The sequence below is a fragment of the Vidua macroura genome, chromosome 17 (assembly GCF_024509145.1).
Source record: "Vidua macroura isolate BioBank_ID:100142 chromosome 17, ASM2450914v1, whole genome shotgun sequence".
NCBI lineage: Eukaryota > Metazoa > Chordata > Aves > Passeriformes > Viduidae > Vidua > Vidua macroura.
In genome coordinates this window covers 11820839-11834087 of record NC_071587.1, presented here as the reverse complement: position 1 = coordinate 11834087, position 13249 = coordinate 11820839, and the positions used below count along the sequence as shown (strand labels likewise).

The 13249-nt window shown below is 45.5% G+C and overlaps 1 protein-coding gene across 3 annotated transcripts in view; it reads left to right on the top strand.

The window, feature by feature from the left end:
* The window catches only part of GNAS (GNAS complex locus), a 133566-nt gene that overhangs the window by 42236 nt on the left and 78081 nt on the right, over positions 1-13249 (top strand). Inside the window, exons 1-2 of one of the 3 annotated variants that reach the window (XM_053992628.1) lie at positions 5134-6197; positions 9843-9915. In XM_053992628.1, coding sequence (XP_053848603.1) covers positions 6059-6197; positions 9843-9915 — 212 coding nt within the window. In that variant the 5' untranslated portion in view covers positions 5134-6058. Of the gene's footprint in view, positions 1-5133; positions 6198-6777; positions 6880-9842; positions 9916-13249 lie in introns of those variants that run through there. The other 2 variants (XM_053992629.1, XM_053992627.1) reach the window with 2 other exon arrangements.

The following is a 13249-nucleotide window of genomic DNA, read 5'->3' as shown; positions in this document are numbered from 1 at the left end:
TGCTTTGCCCTCCCAGGGTTTGATTGGTAATTTCCTACCTTGTTTACCTCTGAATGCTTTTTAAAGTGTTTTTTGTTCTGGCCCCCACAAGGGAAACAGATGAAAAAAAAAAAAAAAAAAAAAAAGCCCACATTGAATTCTTGCTCCAATTCCAATCTGTTTGCTTTGGTTTTCCTTTTTAGATTATTGTTTGCCTTTAATTTGTTTGTTTCTCCTTTAAACGGGTTTGAGATTACTCAAGGGTTCCTTGTTCAGCAGGTCAAAGGGTAATTTGGAGACTTTGAAACCGTCTCCCTTTTTATCACCACGTTTCGTTCTTCCCAGAGTCCAAAGGATTTTCAGGACGATAGCTCAATAGCTCGTGGAGGATGGCTCCATCTAAGGAAAACACGAGCAGCAGACCTGAGTCACTGCAAGAAGCCATGGCAGTTTTTCTTAGATGAAAAAAAACCCAACGATCTAAGTCTAAATCAGAACCTTAATTAATCCTTATCTAAGTTTATTGGGGATTAAATACATTGAGGTTGATAAGTTTGATACTCAACTACCAGCCCAGGATGGAGACCCTAAATTTAACTCATTTCAAGTCAGAGAGGTACCCATACACAAAAATATACAGTGTGTGCTATTAAAAAAAAATGTCCTTTAACTGAAAGAGTCAATCTGTTCATGAGTTAATCCCTGCTTTTAAAAGAGGAAGGTCAGTTCCAACAGCTCAGCCACGGCACTGTGGATTTGTAGGACAGCAAAATGAAGCATGGGGTAATGTGGGCTCCTTAACAAAATCCCAGGTGTTGCTATAAGAACCATTTGTTTCATGTGTCCCCCAGGTTAATTGAGCTCTGTGTCCTTCCATGGAAAAGTCTTGCTGAAAACATGCTATTTCCTACAAACGGAAACAAAGGAGATTGTACAATTAGATCAGCACTGTCACTTTTACTTTTTGAGCTACGAACGTTCTCCTCTGTGCTGTGTCTCCTGAGCCGTGCTAGAACGGGAGTAGGGGCTATTCCAGAGGCGAGGAAGGCTGCCAGCCTCCTCGGAGGCTGCAGTGCCATTTCAGGCCAGTTGCTAAGGGATGCTGGAGCGAGATGTCGTCTGTGTCTTCTCTTCCAAATGAGCCCATTGGCTTGGTCACGGCTCCACCCCCACAGTTCACAGCCAAAAGTTTGCGAGGTCACATTCACTGTGGACAGTGAGAGCCCAAAAGGAGCTGCACAACTGTCCCATCTGAAAATCAGTTAACCATTTCTTCTTTACTGGAGGCACCCAAGTGCTCAGTGCCTTCAACTCACTAACAAATGTGAATTACTTGCAATAGGAAATAAGGGTGTTTGTCACCTGGAGGAAGCTGTGGGGTAAGAGGGCATCTGATCTGGGTCTCATAACCAGCTCTAAATACAAAAAGTAACTCAGAACCTGACTCTGGTCAATTTAGAATAAAACTGATGCAACATCAGAACTGTAAGCAGAAAGTTTTATCCATTTAGTTAAAAAGATAAAAGAACAGAACATCATGAAATATGTGTCTGAAAAGTCTTTTTTCAACAGCCTCAGAATCTACTCTGTTAAGGCAATAGTTTCTCCAAAACCAAGTCTTGCATCTACATTTCCAGCCAATGTTTGTGAATTTTACAGCAGTATTTATTTGTCTTTTACTTGTACAATTGTGAATATCCTCATGCACAAGAAGGGACACTACCACAAGGAAAATGCATTGAAATGAATGTAGCAGTCTGTCAGATAGGAAATAAATACATTAAAATAGGAAAAAGATAGTATTTTTCTTGAGGTCCTCTTGAGTGATTATATCTGCAGGTATTACATGTAAATCTTAAAAGGACAGAAGTTCATGTGTATAGGGTGGGGGAAGCATAAAAGATGTGAACTTATCAACAAGTTCTCTCTCCTACTGCTAGTCTGCTTCTACTTTAAATCTTTTTCTCCATTTAAAAATCAAGCAAATATGGTTATCCTAGCTGGGAAGAGAAAAGTCTGCATAAGTTACATACTTCAATAGGACTGCTCAACTGAGTAAAGTTCAGGTTTATTTACAGGATTAGGATATTGTTACAAATCCTTCTTTAGTTTTAGGCACCAGAGAGTAGATTTTGGGGCAAAAGCTGTGGAGGGAAAGTGGAGAAAATAATTGCAATAAAATACCTCTTTCAAAAAAGAAATGAACAAAATTAAGAGACCTGATGATTTTCATTAGGATGTAATAGAAATTAGGTCAATAGGACTAAAAATCTGTTAACTAAAGCAATCAAGTGGACTGAAATGGATATTGATACAAGGAACTTTTATATACCCTCCTTTTCTCCCAAATATTCCACTGAAATATTATTGCTTTTAATTATCCTGCTACCTCTCCTTGTGAGATCTTTTCTGGTTTGAGAAGTGAAAACAGCAGAATATTGTTTCACACTGTTAAACCCCCTGTTCTTTTTGTGAAATCCTTGCCCTAAGATGTGTGCTGGTGCATCAGAATCTTTGCATTTACTTTAGACTGAAAAATAAAAAACAACAGCCTCTATTCTACTCAAAGTGTTCTATTCAAGCACAGAAGGAATTGTCAGTGAATCTGAATTTAATCTGTAAATGTGCAATGCTCTCAATCTTCTGTGTGTAATCTTGTATTTCCCATTAATTTAAATAGTGCAAGATTGAGTCAATGGCCATAAGTCTTCTGATGCCCTTTTACAGCCATTTCCACATTCCTGTTACTATACATTTTTTGAAAACATTTTCATGTTTTCATGCAGCAGTGTCCTTTAACACCCTATTTTCAAGCTTCAAATAGACCTTTATCACAGAGGCACTATGCCCATACATATAGTTATTTTATCTTTGCATTATTTGTTCGTAAGGCTGCAGGTTCTTCAGAAGTGAGATTTAATTTTATGGTGAGTCAGGGGTCAGATTGTGCCTGCACTTACCCTTCTGATGGCAGGAGTCTTGTGAAACTCAAGTTCACGGATTTTTACAAGATGGAAGCTAATGGAACTAGTTCCAACAAGAAACACAATTTATTCTAAAGGCACATTAGCAGCCTTATGTTATTTAAACAAATAAAAAAGAGTGAGAACAGCTAATGTGTTGGTATGCTCACTCTTCAAACGATGGGCTCCTAATCAGGACAGCACTGAAAAAACTCCTGGCAGTTCAGTGGGTTTGTGAAGTGCAGGTGGTGCCTGATGTCCTGAGTCCTGTCATATTTCAGGAAAACAAAACCAATCTGTAATTGCTGATAGGTTACACAATGTGGGAGTTTTCTTTTTGTTTCATGTAGCTTTTGACACTTTCACACTTCAGTAACACTTGTAATACAAGGAGCTAATTCTTAATTCTGTTGTAAGTAACTGGGAGCTTTGTGAATTAGCTGAGTGTGTTTTTCTTTTTTAGCTACCTCATGCTCTGCTCAGCCTAAAGACAGAGGCAGCAGGTGTCTACAGCAGGAGGGCAGCGATTCCTGTGGGGGTTTAACCTCGCAGAGCCTGTCCTGGTTTCTGTTTGGGAAGGGAAGGGTGTGCACTGCTGGACAACAGCATTTACACAGCCATGACTCCTTGTCCATGGATGCTTTGGCATATTTACCCATCCCATTTCCCTGTACAGACACCATTCACCAAGATTTTAGCCTTTTGTATATCTCCAGCAATAACTTCTATCTTGTTTGTGTATTCCTTCATGTTTGGAGCTTGAGATGGGCTCCCTTCCCCCCATCTGGGACCCAGAGGGAAGCAAAGCTGGGGCAGATTTTCCCCCATGTGAGGTGGCAGGTACTGGCACTTCTGCAGTCTATCCATACCTGAAACCATAAAAAAAAAGTATGAGGTTCTCTAATTTTCAGTCCAAATTCTGCTTTTCTGAGTCCCTTATGCCTTGTAAACTCCACAGTTAAAATATATTTTAATATTGTGTTTTACATGAAAACTATGCAAATAAGTAACCTATAAAAGATATAAGGAATTATTCCCATATTTGTTTCAGATGAATCTGGGCATTGCTGAGCCAAGTTTCTCTAAGATCTTTTAAAACTGCTCTTAGTCTAAAATAACACCTAGAGACCCTAGTAAGAGTCTCTCCCGTGCATTTAAAATAGTGACTGTGATGTTCCCTGTTTCTCCTGAGGTCCCCCCCTCTTTCAGCAAGGGCAGCTCAACAGATGTATTTGATGACATTAGCTGTGACCTCCTAGTTGTTTGCTCTATTCACATAATTATTTTACTGTGGGTGTTTCTAAATATAGTAACTGCATGATGTAAGAAGGTGTGTTCGTGGGAACAGTGTGGTAGATAATCGAATTTTGCAAATGAGGGTAAGTAATATTTGTATAGTAAAGGACATTTCACTAACTCATGTGTGGGGGTGTGTGCATAGAGAAAAACTACCTGTGTATTTCAGGGATCCGGGTTATACAAAGCGCCAACCTTTGTTTTCCAGGTGTAACTGATAAGTTGTGTAATTTTTGCAATGTGGTTTTCAAAACATATTTTAGAAAATGGAGTTAGACGGGGTAAAACCATGCCTAGAAGCCAGTGTGTGCTTCCAGCGGTACTCTGCTGGGGCAGAGAGCATCCCCTGGTACCCTGAGCCTGCAGTCCTGGCCGGGATGGGCAGGGATGGAGAGAGACAGGCAAGGGATGGACCCCGGCGAATCGCGGGGTGCGAGCGATCATCCACCCAAAAACAAAAAAAAAACCAGACACAAACCATTCAGCACCACAACTCCCACATTAATTATTTCCAAGCGTAACACAAGGAGTCGCGGGGCACGACTGCCTTCCAATCTATTCAGAATCCTATTAACAGCAAGCCCAGCTCCGGGCGCCTCCATCCCGCGGGGCGGGGGGCGGGCGGTGCCGCGGGATGGAGGCACCGGGGAGGCTCCGGGGCCCCCGAGCGGCGGCGGGGCCGGTTCGAAGAGGGCGCCGGCGGCGGCGCGGGGTGACGCGGGCATCATGTGAGCGGCCCCGCTCGCTCCCAGCGTGCAGTGTGGGCCCGCTCGCCCCACCCCGCGCTCCGCCGCCGCGGAGCCGCTCAATAGGGGAAGGGAAAAAAAAAAAAAAAAAAAAAAAAAAAAAAAAAAAGGAGGGGAAGAAAAAAAAAAAAAAAAGAGGAAAAAAAAAAAATGCGGGAGAGAGCAGAAAAAATAAGACGGGGAAAAATCCGCCCGTGAGGGGGACAGGTTTTGAGGTTCTGCTCGTGGCACAGAGCAAACGGGCTTGCCTTTTCTTTTTTTTTTTTTTTTTTTTTTTAATTTTATTTTGTATTTTCGTCTCGCCGGGAGGATTCAGCCGCCTGGAAAGCGCATGTGAAAAGAGCAGCAACAAGGAGAGGGGAGGAAAAAAAAAAAAGGAAAAAAAAAAAAAAAAAGGGGTGGTTTGGCTTGGACCCCCCCGCCCCAGTGCGGGAGGAAGGACCCGCGGCGGCCGGAGGGCGAGGAGCTGCGGCGGCCGGCGAGGGAAGGGACCGGGGCTGCGTGACCCCCGCGGCGCGGGGGGAGAGGCGAGGAAGAGACGTTTCCCGATCCTCCCCGCCGAGGATTTGGGGAGGTTTCCGCGCCTGGAGCCCGTGCCTTTGGATCTAAAGAGGATTATTATTTTTTTGGGGGTGGCACTGAAGCTGGATTTGTTCCTGTGCGTGCGGCGCGGGGGGGTTCATTTCTGCTGCCTCTAGAGGAGCCGGCGGCCCGGCCGGGGCGCGGAGATCCCCGCGGATCGCTCCGCACCCCCCGGGAAAGGTGCGCCGAGGGGATCGGCGGGGGGCGGGGGAGGAGAGGCAGCTGCAGCTGCCGGGGAGGAGGCCCGGCGGAGCGGCAGCAAAGTCATCGCTATCGGCCCCCCCCTCGGCTGGCTTCGGGCTCGGCGCTCTCCATGTCTCTGGCTCTGGGCAGCGGCCGCCACAGCAGCGAGTAGGGGGGGAGGAGGAGGAGGAGGAGGAGGAAGAAGAAGGGAGCCCGGGAGTGCCTCCCTCCCTCCGTCCCTCCCTCCCCCCGGCAGCCCCGGCCGCCTCCCGTCCCCTCGCCCCGCGTCCCTGCCTTCCCCTCCCCAAGATGGGCTGTTTAGGGAACAGCAAGACGGAGGATCAGCGCAACGAGGAGAAGGCGCAGCGGGAGGCCAACAAGAAGATCGAGAAGCAGCTGCAGAAGGACAAGCAGGTCTATAGGGCCACGCACCGGCTCCTCCTGCTGGGTAAGGGGTCGCGGGCCGTCCCCTCCCCGCCAGGGCAGCGGCCCCAGCCCGGGCACGGCGAGGCCGGGGGAGAGAGGTGGGGCTGGGGGGGGGGGGGGGGAAGCGGAGCCGCAGGGCCCACCCGGGGCCGCGGGGATCCGCTATAGCAGCGCCCGGGGCGGCGGGGCCGGGGCCGCCGCGGGGACCGGCGCGGTGCGGGGGAGCGGCGGGGAGGGCTCGGGCAGCGCCCGGGGCGCCGCGGGAGGGGCCGGGGCAGGTACGGAGCGGCGGCGCGGGGCCGCTCTCCGCCCGCGGGGCAGCGCCAGCCGCCGGGGCGGCAGCGGGCCTCGGGCGGGCGTGGGGAGGGGGCCGGGGATGCCGCGGCGAGGGGCCCGCGGGGAGCCGGGCAGATAAACAGGGCAGGGCAGTGACAGCGGCCGCGGGCGAGCGGCGCGGCGAGCGCGGGAGGGCCGGACACCGCTCCCCGCGCCGGGGCCGGGGTGCCGAGGGACGTGCGGCCCGGCCGGGGAGAGGAGGAAGAGGAAGGGAGGAAGTCGGGGAATCGTTTGGGGGAAACGGAGGGAGGATGTCGGTCCCGGAGGGAAGCGCGGCCGCGCTGGGGCCGCGGAGCAGCGCAGGGCCGGCGGGCACGGCCCCGGCCCCGGCGGGCTCGGCACCCTCCGCTGTCGCACCAGGAATTGAGGTACCGCGCGTCGGAGCGCTGGCGGAGCCGGGCTCCGGGTGCTGCTCCAGCGGCTCCGTTGGGTTACCTGCTCGTGTTTTTCAGGAGAGACGTTTACAAACGTGGGCTGTGGCTTTCAGGGAACGGAAGGGTCCAAATACCAATATCGGAGAAGACAAGCAAATGTTTGTCAGGCTCGTTGTTTCAGAGTATTTTGAAGTAGTGTTTCAGGATCAGATGCAGTTACGAGCCGTGGGTTGTTTTGGTCACGCCGAGGGACTGCCTGTGCACGTTCTGCAGGGCTGTAGCGTGGAGCACAGGCTAGGCCTCGCCGAGCTGACTCAGTTTTGGGGGGAAAAACCCTAATGGAAGAAGGGAAAAAAAAAGAAAAAAAGGATTTTTGAAGGCGGTGAATTTGGAAGCGTACTATCACCAGTAAAATCTTTCAAATACTCATTTGAAGAAAGAGACTTAATATAAATGGAGAGTGACTGGGACTACAGCAGCACCTGCAGCACTGAGGAGCCTGCCAGGGCTTCCGCAGAAATCTTTTAACAGGATAATTTGGACTTCAGCTCTTGGGAAATGTCTTGGACTTCCAGATTTCAGGCTGAACATTACGTAGATACATAGAAACTATTTGTCATGAGACGAGTTGCTTTCGTAAGAGGCAAAATTTCAGCAAACAGAAACATGATGGGCTTGCCTGGGTTTTCTTTCTGTTTTCTTTAGTTTTGGTGGCTGAAAAATAGTTTAGATACTTGCAAATAAAAATTTGCGTGTGTTTAGCGATGGCAGTAAAGTCATCTGTGAGTGTGTTTTAAAGTGATAGTTCAGCTGTTACAGTTTCTGCCATGAATTGTGGATAGTCTGTAACTCAAACTCACTGGTAAAAAATATAAAAGCTCACCTCCTTATTATTATGTTATGTTTGCTGTATAATACACATGAAATAAGAAGCCAGGCACTTGGAAAGTGTTCTTAATATTTTCAAATCATATTCAAATAACAACAAAGAAGAGCTGCTGAATATTCTAGTGGGTTTATGCTGCTGCTCGTAGGCCCCATCGCTGTACACGTGCTTGCCCCGCTGCCACGAGCAGTCTCGCTGAAATTAATGGAACTCTCCTTGGTGGTGAAGTTAAATGTGTGTGTGTAATTGTTGTTGAGAATATGGCCTTAACAAGCAGCCAAATATAGAGCTAGACTTATGGAGCAGCGTAGATGTAATACATCATTTTGGTTCACTGGTGTTGTATCCGATCCAGAGAACCCAGGTGTGTCAATACCAAACCAAATGTGTTTATAGCAAATGCAACAACTGTCCAGCCTCCTCCTTGGACCAAGTGAAGTAAAGATTTTGGCTCCCAATGCTTATAAATATAAAATGTGATTTAGTGTTACAGCTGAAATTTAGTTGTTATTAGTTTTTAAGTGGACATACGACTATAGCAGATACTGCCTTTGTGAATAATTCTTAGTTGTCAGGATGATCCAGTCTATTTTATCCCAAGATACTAATTCTTGATTGGTTTAGCCACCTGTGTTTATTGCATGGTGCAGTCTGCCTGCTCAGACAGAGGGTGTGTGGTATAAAATAGCAGCTTAGTGGAGAAGTGGCGTGTGCATAAAGAGTTGTAGATAAAAACTGCTCTCTAAATGCTTACAGAACAGCAGTGAGCAAGGAGAGGAAAAAGGAGTAAGGCTCTGGGATTAAAGTGGCAATACATGCAAACAGGTTTTATGGAGAGCAGAGGAGGACTTTTGGGAATTCATGAGGGAGAAGGAAAGGAAGGGAGAAAGCAGAGGGGGAAAGCGTTTGTGAGAAAATGAACCTCGAAATGTAACTGCTAAAATACAGTTTTGAACATGAGGCTCAAAATGGAGGCTTGTGCTGTCAGTGTGTGCTAGCAGAGGCCTGACATCCTATAAATACAAACTGTACCTCCCTGCCCATTCTGCCACAGACGTACGGTTCCTGTGGGTGAGACACAGGCTGGGGAGGGGAATGAACCAGTAGCCAGGAGATGCTAAGGGGAATCTTTCTAAATTTTGCCACGTTACGATACTACTCCTGCAAAAATATGTTTGCTTTATATAGAAAGCTGCCGATCTGGCAGCGTGGAGCAGCTCAGTTAAATGCTGCTGTTGGAGTTGTTCAGCGTGCACGGAGAAACGGGTACTATAGGCAGATGGGCTGCCCTGTGCACTGGCACCCGAGCAGCACAGCAGAAATAGCATCCATCTCCTTATGGAAACTGGAGTAAAGTGGAGTGGGGTTTTTGCGCTGCAGGTACGGGAGGGGAGCAGGGGAGAGCTGCGGGGGAGCTCCTTGGAGCAGGCAGCCACAAAAGGTGGTCTCTGCCTCTCCTCGTGCGTAGGGTTGGTTTTGGAACATGTAGGGAGGGTGGGAGGCTGCTTACAAGACACAAATAAGAGGAGGTTTTTTGTAGCTTTGTGGGTGGAGGCTTAAAGGGATGCCTTCCTTTTTCAAATGTGAGTATCTGCATATTTTATCCCTTGTGATTTAAGTTACGGAGTTTGACTGGGTGATGATGAACCGCAGCCAAACTTAGAATTCTTTAAGGATAGAACAGAATTTCTTTGGTTTAATAGGAACTTCAGTCAGTCTTTCCCTCTGTCAGATAGTAGTGACAAGGCAACCAGGTTGTGATGTTCCCTGTTGTCTTCTCTGTAAAATGTTGAAGTTGTCCATTTTCTTTCCAAATACTGCAGTCTGCTTTTAACATTGACACTGGAAAAATGGACAGTGAAATGATCCAAGATTCACATCTGACACATGACTTGAGCTGGGCATTTATTTTTAGCTACAACTGAAGTTTCCAGTGGCAATTATTTCTTTCACTTTTCACTCTTGCACTGAGAAACCCAACTTTCTCGATTTTACCCCGAAGAAAAAAATTCTAGTGTGTGCCTTAATCACTTATGCTTCCTTCTGAAATTGATTTACTTTCATTTTCTAGGTGCTGGTGAATCTGGTAAAAGCACAATAGTCAAGCAGATGAGGATCCTACACGTGAATGGATTTAATGCTGAGTAAGTGCATTTGCTTTTTCACTTTACATTGTACCTTCCTCCTTTGTGCTGCAGTCAGTGCTCCTGGTTAATATCTTGTGTATTTTCCTCTTGCTGCTGTTTCACTGTCTCTAGAATCTGGATGTGTATTTTTAGGTGAAATTAATAGACATTAAACTGAAGAAGTCAGACACCAATCATAAGTAAGATCTAGCAGTATAAAATTATTTATATCAAGGCAGAGCTGATTTGATTGAGTTTTGAGTCTTGTGGGTTTGTTAATTGCAGTTTCTTTCACAACATGGCTGACACTGATTTACCTCAGCTATAGCACATTGATTCATACTGCTGTAAACATGCCTTGTGTCAGTGTACAAAATGAGCATGATTTTCTTTATTTGGAGCAAGTAAGGCTTTATTTTCTGTGTCCTCACAGAATGAAATCGTAGTCTGAATTTTGAGGATTTTGTTATGCTTGCTTGTCCAGATGTTTGTGTTAAATGATCTTCTAAAAGCTTTTAATTTTTGCATCTAATGGCAGTTGTGAAGAGGGGAATGGCATTAAGATAGGGAAAATGGACATGTTGTTTGTCTGAGAAAGATTTTTGTTTGCTAACTTTTTGACTAACTTCACTATAGAGTAGGAAGAGATTCTTCTACATGTTAATTTATGCTTGCAGTTGTGTGTATACCAAAAGCTGCTAAATTAATACTAATTGAATCAAAGTGTTGAAACTTCAAAGCTTATTTTCTGTGCCTTTTTTTTTCTTTTTTTTTTTTTTTTTTTTTAAGATTGTAGTATTGGTTTTGTCTTGCTTGTTTTCAAACATAAGTTTTGTACTGCTATCCTTTAGCTTTTAGTGGTATCATCTATTTTGTGAATTCTGCCTTTTTGGGAAGGTTAAGCTTTCATTAGTCTTCCAGTAGTTAATTCTTTAATAAGAATATCTGAGCGAAAAGTTTAGCCAAGGAGTCTGGACAGTACTTCTTCCTAATCAGCAAATGATAGTTCAGGATAAGGTACACAGTCTTTTGGATGAAGGTTCGAACTGATTCATAATAAATACGATATGTGCTACATGTTTTTAGCTGCTCTTTATAAGGAATATTTTCTATTTCCAAAAAAACTTTTTCCGAAGTGCCTAGTGCTGCATCCTGTTACTGCTGAGCTGTCTCTGTCATTTGGGCTGCTGCAGAGACCTCTTAAAAGACTTGTGTGACTTAAAAGACTAGCATGAGTTGACTTGGTTGAGTAGGTCTCAATATTGGGTGCTGAGTAAAAAGTTCATAAATGAAAGTGGAAGTGGATCCCTGGTACCTTTGAAGGTGTCAATCCATTTAAGCAACACGTTTTTTTCTGAGTTTTGAAGCATGTGGATGCTCTTAAAGGGTAACAGTGCTGTGTAATGGATGGTCTGAGATGTGGGTAGGTAACCTCAAAGCTGCAAGCTGCTTACCCAAATCTGTGTGGAACTGGGAGCCCTGTGCAGAGCTGGTGAGGGACTGGGACACACTGGGATTTGTAGCAGCAGGGGCTTCCTGGGGTGTCTCACTTTGCATTGTAGGTTTGGGCAGCGCTGAGCCTGCAGCTGGAATCCGGGGCAACATGGCAAATTCGGCCTCTGGAGGCTCTGCTGGCTTCTGCCTTCTCATAGCAGGGGATTTGAATTACGGGGCAGCCCCGTGCCAGCACAGCCCTGCTGCCAATCACGGGCCATGGCCCGGCCACGAGGGATGGCAGCGGAGCTGCCCGGGGCCCAGGAGCTGGGGATTGTCCACCCAAGGCATTTTGTCCCTTCTGCTTGTCCTTTGGTGGTAGTACGTGTTGGAACACCGAGGTGCATAAAAATCCAGTGCAGAAGTGTGATATATTTAAAGTGTACAGGGAGTAAGTTACCAGGCATCATTTTTAGGGTTCTGCTGCCAAAAATAATCAGTAGATCGTAACATACACTTTGCAGCAGGGAAAAGGCTGGTTTTCAGTGTTTTGAAATTCTTGCAAGTTACACATCTATCCTTAAATAACTTGCATTTTCTTCCAAATAACTAACTGCTCTCTATGTTGTCTCACTTTCCATTACCCTTTTTGCCTGATTCATTCCCCTTCTGCCCGGCTTACCTTGTGGAAGAATGATGTGGGATTCAGCTAATGAGAGAAATAACTTGGAGGTTTTTTTCGAAGGGTAGGAAGAGCAGAGCATTACTTCTCTTCATGTCCTGATCAGTTGCTCTGGAACATAAACATGTTTGCATAAAACACCACAGCTGATGTGATGAATAGCAGGAGAGAGGTGGTGAAAATAGTAATATGCTGAGATGATAAATTTTCTTTAATTTTAACATACTTGTGCATAACTAGATTTGAATTATTTTTGTTGGTGCAGCTTATTCTTGTGCTTTGAAAGAAATCCAGTTTAAGTCTTGTCTTGTTTGCCTTGGTTTGCTTGCCCTTTGGCAATGGGTATTTGATGCAGAGAGGGGTTACCTGTTAGGAAAAATGTCAAATACTGTGAATGAGGGAATCAAAAGTTTTTATTTAGTGTTACTTTTCCTTCTGGTGACTAAACAGGATATCCAGTGCTAAAAGTGCTGGCCTACTTCAGTGAGTGTGAGGGGGTTTTATTTGGTTTGGTTTTAGGGTTCTGCCCCTAAATAGTTGAAGTTGTCATGTGCCTTTAGGTGAATTTTTGTAGCATTTTGCAAGGTGAAATCTGTGTAGTTCTACGAAACTAGAATTTCCTCTGGGACTCCAATTCTCAAACCCTTTAGCTAATTAATTATTTGAGGAACTGTATGGAGTCAAGTGCTCCAGGTAATTAATGTGCTGAATAGCTAAAGCTAAGATTAATGTGGTGGTAGTTAAAGTTGTAGGCAAGTTAACTACAGAAAAGACTATTTTTTTTTCAATGTTCCTTTTACAATCTGTAGTTGAATTAGAGACAGAAATATATTTTTTTCTGTTGCTGTAGTGAAGGTGGTGTGTGGGATGTAAGAGTGCTGTGGCATTGGGGAGGGGAGTAGAGTATTGGAGAAGCAAGGCATGTTCTACAGCACAGGTTTTTCTGCATGGAGTTTTTTTGGAAGGGCTTAGCCCACTTTCAGCTCTTGCAGAATGGCTTCAGTTGGCTGTGCTATCATCTGACATCTTCCTGCTGCAGTTCCATGAAAAATGGGAGTGTGGCCTCCCCACAGTATTTTTCCAGTGTTTCTGGTCTTTAACATGGAAGAGCTGCCTTCTAAGCATAGTGAAGAAGCCGTATCAACCAAATTTTCTACTCTTTGCATTACTGCCAACAACAGAGGCCCTTTTGATGTAGAAAGGGTTTAAATTTGGCCTTTAATAGCAGGAAGCCTG